General features: G+C 41.6%; 1 protein-coding gene across 1 annotated transcript in view; it reads left to right on the forward strand.

Moving 5' to 3' along the window:
- WDR7 (WD repeat domain 7) overlaps positions 1 to 7468 on the forward strand; it is a 129965-nt gene that overhangs the window by 23125 nt on the left and 99372 nt on the right. Inside the window, exon 2 of the mRNA XM_021713839.1 lies at positions 1404 to 1575. Within this exon, the coding sequence (XP_021569514.1) occupies positions 1417 to 1575 (159 nt within the window). The 5' untranslated portion in view covers positions 1404 to 1416. The remainder of the gene's footprint in view (positions 1 to 1403; positions 1576 to 7468) is intronic.

Below are 7468 nucleotides of genomic sequence, written 5' to 3' on the forward strand. Positions count from 1 at the left end.
TGAGTCGGAGTCTCACCCTGTTGCCCAGGCTGGAGTGTAGTAGCACGCTCACAGCCACTACAGCCTCGACCTCCTAGGCTCAGGCGATCCTTCTGGCTAAGCCTTCCAAGTAGCTGGAACTACAGGTGCATGCCACCCTGCCTGGCCTATTTATTTATTTATTATAGAGATGAGGTCTTGCCATGTTGCCCTGACTGATCTCGAACCTGTGGGCTCTGACAGTCTCTCACCTTGGCCTCCCAAAGTGGTAGGATTATAGGTGTGAGCCACCACGCCTAGCCTTTTTTTTTTGAAAGCAGGATTTATTGAGAGGACAGAAAAGCTCCCACAGTGGGAGGGGACCCGAAGGGGTTGTACTAGTGCCCTGATTAATTGATTATCATCTCAAATTTGAATCCATTCATCAGAAACTATATTTTCACTGTGGAGAAATGAATTTCAAAAGAAATTCTTTTTTTTTCTTCAAGTTTCAGAGACTACAACCCGAGACATTCATGACCTTCAGGCATAATCGATTTGGAGTAAATGTGGTTGAATGGGTTTCTCACCGAACTACTCTTTTAGTGTTAAGCACAGTGTGAAACAGTACTAAGTTTTTCTTAGGCAAATAAGGTTTAGAGACCTCACTTGTCATTAGTCGCTGAGCAGAGTGAGAAAGACCACAGATGTGGAAGTCAGGCTGCCTGGGTTCTGATCTGTGCTCCTCACTTGTTACTCTGTGACTCTCTGTGCATCAGTATCTTTGACGCACAGAGAGTCACAGAGTGATAATAGTACTTAACTCATGATGTGTTGTGAGGAATAATTGAGATTTTATACGTATATTTATTTTTACACACACATATAATATTCAGAAGAGTTCCCAGGACTTAGGTAGTGGCAGTGGCATAGTCTGTGTGTGCTGAACTTTCTGAGAAAAGCTTTTATATTTGACGTATCTTTTTTTATGGAGTCAGACATCTTACAGTTGTTAAGGTCAGGATTTGCATTTGCGTTTATTCTAGTTCCCTGTCCTAAGGTGGTTAATGTTTATGCCTCACTTTCTACTCTGCCAACTTCCAGTGATGGCTTTGAGAATCAAAATGAAATAGTGTATATAGAAGATCTTTATAAACTGTGAAGTGCTAAATAAATATGAAGTCCTGAAGTCGTTGGCCTTTCATTAGTAAATTTAAAAAATTGTGACTGCCTAAGGTAAAGACCTGTGTTTTACAAGCACCTGAACCTGGGAGTAGTTTCGATGAATTAGTCATTTTTTTGGGGGAAATAAATACTTAAGTGGCTAAATTTTACTACCAGGAATGTATTCTTGTTTGCAAATTGCTGGCTTCATAATAAAAATAGATAACATGTTTTAGAGAGAAACAATATAATATTTGACATGCTTTGTATAACCTTTTCAGGTTTGAAAGCACAATGGCAGGAAACAGCCTTGTTCTCCCCATCGTTCTTTGGGGCCGCAAAGCGCCAACACATTGCATCTCGGCAGTACTTTTAACCGACGATGGGGCCACAATTGTAACAGGATGCCACGATGGACAAATATGTCTCTGGGATCTTTCGGTAGAACTAGAAGTGAGTATTTGAAATGCCTATTGTCCATTTAAATGTGAGAAATTACTTACTAGAAGGTACTACAATCCCAGAATGATACTTGAGCTCATGATATATTTTCTGCAAAATATACTTTAACTAAAATGGGTGATATGCCGATTGTTTATTTATTTTATTCATCAGAGTTTACTTTTGGCTATTTTCTTTTTTTTTGAGTTGGAGTCTCACTCTGTCGCCCAGACTGGAGTGCAGTGGCCACTCCCAGCCACTGCAGTCTCGACCTGCTGGGCTCCGGCGATCCTTCTGCCTCAGCCTTCCAAGTAGCTGGAAATACAGGCGCGCGCTACCACACCCAGCTGATTTATTTATTTATTTATTTATTGTAGAGATGAGGTCTCGCCAAGTTGCCCAGGTGGGTCTCGAACCCGCGGGCTCAGGCAATCCACTCACCTCAGCCTCCCAAGGCGCGGGGTTACAGGCTGAGCTACTGAGCCCGGCTGGTTATTTTCTAATGTAATATCTACCCTAAGTAGCTAAATATTTGTTACAGTTAAGGTTTTCCAAAGATTGTGATCCATACTGAAGGAGGTTTCTGAAGAGATAATAAGAAAACAGTTTAAAACTCTTAAAACATGCATGGAAACCTTCTATGGTAACTGCCCTCTTCAGGGCAGAACTTTTTACAGAGTGTGAGTTTTGTTGCATTGGTTTTTGAAATCACCACGCGTGTATCGTCATTCCTTACTGCTCTGGAGTGCTCGTTGTGCCCTGCTCCCAGGCTCCAAGTTCACATTGGCATCCCCAGTTGTGCTATGACACCACATTTATCCCACTTTTCTCCTTTCCATATTTGTACCTTCCTTCTCTGACAGGTCTTCTCAGAATTTTCTGTAAAGGGGAGCAAGAGAAAATGGGGTGGTAGCTGGTCTGAAATGTGAAGTCAGGAAAGGTTTTCTTTCTTTTTTTTTTTTTTTTTTACTTTTCTTGGCTAACGGCCTTATTGAGATATTAGTCACATACCATATAATTTATCTGTTTATTGCAGGCTTTAATGTTTTTAGTATGTTCACAGAGTTGTGCAGCTATTACTACAGTCAGTTTTGGGACATTTTCATCACCTCCAAAATAAACCCTATATTCCTTAACTGTCACTTCCAGTGCTCTCATTCCTCCTGGACAACCACCATTCTATTTTCTGTTGCTAAAGTCTTGCCTGTTCTGGACGTTTCATATAAATGGAATCATATACTATGTGTTTTTTTTTAATGACTGTTTTTTATCACTTAGCATAATGTTTTCAAGGCTCATCTGTGTTGTAGCACTTTCTTTTTTATGACCAAATGATTTTTCATTTTATGAGTATGCCACACTTTATTTGTTCTTTTATCAGTTGATGAGCATTTGGGTTGTTTCTATTTATGGTCTTTATGAATAATGCTACTGTGAACATTTGCGTATGAGTTTTTGTGTAGGCCGATATTTTCAGTACTCTTAGGTTTACACCTGGGCATGGAATTGCTGGATCAAATGGTAACTATGTTTAATCGTTTGAGGAACTGCTAGACTCTTTTTTAAAGTGACTGCACCTTTTTTGTTTTTTTTTTTTTTTTGAGTTGGAGTCTCAGTCTGTCACCCAGACTGGAGTGCCGTGGCCGCTCCCAGTCACCGCAGCCTCGACCTGCTGGGCTCAGGTGATCCTTCTGCCTCAGCTTTCCAAGTAACCAGAACTATAGGTGCGCACTCCCATGTCCGGCTAATTTTTGATTTATTGTAGAGATGAGGTCTTGCCAAGTTACCTGGGCTGGTTTCGAACTCATGGGCTCAGGCAATCCACTTGCTTCAGTCTCCCAAAGTGCTGGGATTACAGGCTGAGCCACTGAGTCTGGCCATGTTTTTTACTTTTTTAGTAAATTTATTTCTGAGGATTTTATTTTTTTAGAATCTATTGTACACAGAATTGTTCAATTTATTTAATGTTCACATTGTTCATTGCTGGTGTGTAGAAATGCAGTTGAATTTTTTTTTTTTTTTTTAGTTGGAATCTCTGTCACCCAGACTGGAGTACAGTGTCCGCTCCCGGCTACCGCAGCCTCTACCTGCCGGGCTCCGGCGATCCTTCTGTCTCAGCCTTTCAAGTAGTTGGAGCTACAGGCGTGCGCTACCACACCCGGCTAATTTTTGATTTATTGTAGAGGTGAGGTCTCGCCAAGTTGCCCAGGCGAGTCTCGAACCCACGGGCTCAGGCAACCCACTCACATCAGCCTCCCAAGGCGCGGGATTACAGGCTGAGCCACCGAGCCCGGTGCAATTGAATTTTAAAAAATGATCTTGTATCTTGTAACCTTGTTGGATTTGTTTACTAGTTCTAATAGCTTTTTAGTGGATTCCTTAGGATTTTTTTAATGTGTAAGACAACAGTATATGTCATTCTTGGTAATGTCTTTCTTAGATGATCTCTGATAGAGAGCGATTTACTTTTTCCTTTCCAGTATAGTTGCCTTTTATTGCCGTTATTTTTTTGCCTAGTTGCCCTGGGTAGCACCTCCAGTATATTGTTGAATAGACATGGTGAGAGCGAACATCTTTGTTTTGTTCCTAACTGCATTTATCAAGATGAAAATTTGTCTTTTATTCAGTTGATATAGTGGAATTGCCACTTTTTAGTGGGAGGTACTTTAGTTCATATATTAAAAGGAATGATCAAATAAAAAGTGAATATCGGTGTTTTTAAGAGAGAGGTGACAGTTGAAGTGAAGCTCACAGATTGGAGGGAATTAAATCCAGTGCTCAGACTGAGGAGATTTCTCTGACAGGAGCAAGAAATATTTATAGACTATAATAGGGAAGCTGGGATAGATGAATGTAGGTAAGTTGGTTGCGCTTTTGGCAGAAATGTGGAAATACCTTGATGCTTCTACTGTTTCTTGGAAATGTAAGCAAGGTTGTCCCTGAAAGTAAAGACGGTGAAAGGGCTTCTGGAGGTTTGAGGAGAGAGAAACTGTGCAAGGGTACCTGGGAGAGTGGGAGTATGAGCACCCTAGGGAAATGGGGTAGTTCTGCTAGACAGTATTCAGGGCCCCCTGGAAGTTACTTGTCATTAATTTAACAGGAAATCAAACAGCGTGGTGGTGTGTTTTTTTCCAGCTACCTTCAGTTTCTTGGATATAGGCCCAGGTTATACAGAGAGCCAGGTTGATCTGGGTTGAGGTTTGCCTGGCAGGCCTAACAGAGAGAGGGGCCAACGTTCTGTGTGTGTTTGCAAGGTAGCAATTGTAGAGATGCTCTGTGGACTCTCACTTTGGAGAGGAAGGTCAGTTGGACGTCTTCCATTTAGATGTGGAAGGCATTGATTTGCGGGGGTTGAGGGATGGCGAAGAGTGCAGTGGCGGCAGGGTGGAGGCGGGTCTGCGGCTTTGGTGGGGGAAGAATTGCTGGAGGGAGATGGGATGGAGTGCGTTAGATAAGGGGGGGTGATTGGAGGGTGAGATGCTTGAATTAGATCCTAGAAGAGTTCATTTACTGGTGACCATGGTGGGACCATGGTACAGTGCAGTAGGGTCTATGGCACAATCTTAGTGGCGAGGAGGTCAGGGAGTGAGAGGTTTGGGTGCTGCAGAGCTTGCCTGTGAAGATAGTTGTCACCTCGCCGTAGGATACTAGAAGCGTTGGAGGGTGAGACAGTGAACCAAATGCCAGAATCTTCAAGGAACAAGAGTGAATGGCTTGGATATTTATAATGAGTTTAGCGAAGTAGATGCTGGTGGTGTAAGGCGCAACAGGACTTACTTTTTGCTCGAGTTCTGGATGAGAGAATGAGGAACAAATTGTAGTACAGGATGTGATGGAGAAAAGTCAGGCACTATTTGCGAGAGTTTCACTGGAAACTATTGTCGGGGGACTTCTAGGTTGTGATTGAGTAAGAAGTTTGAAAGCAGCATTCAGAAATGAGGTGGAGGTTGGGCATGGTGGCTCATGCCTGTATTCTCAGTACTTTGGGAGGCCAAGGCTGGAGGATCGCTTGAGGCCAGGCGTCTGAGACCAACCTGGGCAAAATAGCAAGACATCATCTCTATAAAGATATTGAGACTGTAGAGGATTTTGCTGATCATTGCCTTTGAGTTGTCGGGGACATGGAGGAGTGAGAAAGAGACATATGATTGCATCACATTGGGGGGTGCATAGCCATGTGGGGAGTAATATGGATAATTAGTACTCAGAAAGAAATCAATTACAACCAAGCGTATTACTTTAACAATGGTTGGCATTTGAGTTCTAAGCACTTTTATGCATTTGAGTTACAAAGATAAGTATAGCACATCACTAGCACTCAGGAAGCTCAACTTTCCCCCTCAGAAAGCTGGAAAAATTATACCACAAACTTGGATGACTTGTAAGGGTGAGGAATACAGGTTGAAAAGTAACTGGCAGTGAGTGTGTAGAATGTGTTATGCCTTCAGGATTGATAGCAAACTAGAGAGGAATCAGCAATGTAGTGCTGAGGGGGGACCTCACACCACTTTATACTGGAATGATTATGGGCAATGAGACTGGCGTGTGAGATCTCAAGCAATTCTTTCGCTGAATTTTTTTGCATGAATTTCACTAGAATGTCCTATTTATTTAAGTAAGAAGAACAAAAATGATGGGATGTGGGAGGAGTAGGAACTGAGGTAAGGATTAGGAGAGAATATTTAGAAAAATATTGAAGGAATTGGACTATTTAACCAGAAGAAAAGAAGACTTAAAAAAAGCTATCATCTTTGGATGCATATGGAGGGTCTTCTGAAGTGTTTTGCCTTCTGGCAGATAGTTATGCCTGTAAGGACCAGGAAGAAGAAATGTAACAACATTCAGAGGGTCAAGGCATCAGGCTTTCTCTTGAGGTCATAGTAATTTTCCTTCCTCTTTTGCTGGGAAAGGATTTACAACTGTAGCTAGAGCTTTTGCCACCTGTATCTTGGTCTCCTTTCATCTGTGAAAAAGGGCAGACACTTGGCCTAAACCTGTGATGGCAATACAATGTATGAGAGAAATAGCTGGAGCCGTAATTCAGTGAGTACCTAGAGGGGAGGCGATAAGACTAAAGATGTAGATATTGTCTCTTACATGCATTATTTGTGAAGCTTTCACTACCTGAAAAGCAGTGGAATATTTATGAAGCTAGTTCTTCTCTTCATGAAACTCTCACTCAAATAGGGAATCACATGTATGCAGAGAACAGTACAGTCTGGGGCATTAGATGAAAGAAGTAGACTGTTGTAGGAAGAGCTTACCTTTGAGGGCAGACAACATGGATTGGATCTGAGATCTAGCTGGTATGGGGGGGAAGGATTTACGTAACTCTTGTGCCTGTGTTTAACATTGGGTTTATCGCCCTAAGGTTGTGGCGAGGATTTATTGAAGGACTGTGTCTGTTAAGCAGTTATCATAGTGCCTATACATAGTAAGGCTTTATTTTATGGATGGTAATTATAGCACCTCAGGTAGTAGGAAAAGAAAGCCGAAGGGGATAATACAAGAGGGATGTCAATGCTGGCTGACTAGCTAGCCTCAAGGTCCCTGACTGGAATGTTTGTGCTATGGTTTACTCTCAAGAACTGGCACAGCCATCTTTTTATTCTGGTCTTGCCAGTGATAACTTGATAACTCTTGCTTTTTAACTGTATGGTCTCAGAGGATGGATGGTTTTATGAATCAGTCAAACAGATTATTTTATGATATTTCTTTGTTTTGATTTTGTGTAAAATGTTTTAACAGCTATAACATAAATCTTTATGGAATGTGGTGGGATATAAATAACAGGTATAAATGTAATACTATGCCTTACCTTTATTTTCTCCTCTGATTACATTAATATTTATTTCCCCTGGAAGGTTTATTTTTTATTTTTTGAGTTGGAGTCTCACTCTGTCGC

The sequence above is a fragment of the Carlito syrichta genome, unplaced genomic scaffold (assembly GCF_000164805.1).
Source record: "Carlito syrichta isolate Samal-C Ts95f unplaced genomic scaffold, Tarsius_syrichta-2.0.1 Scaffold304758, whole genome shotgun sequence".
Taxonomy (NCBI): domain Eukaryota; kingdom Metazoa; phylum Chordata; class Mammalia; order Primates; family Tarsiidae; genus Carlito; species Carlito syrichta.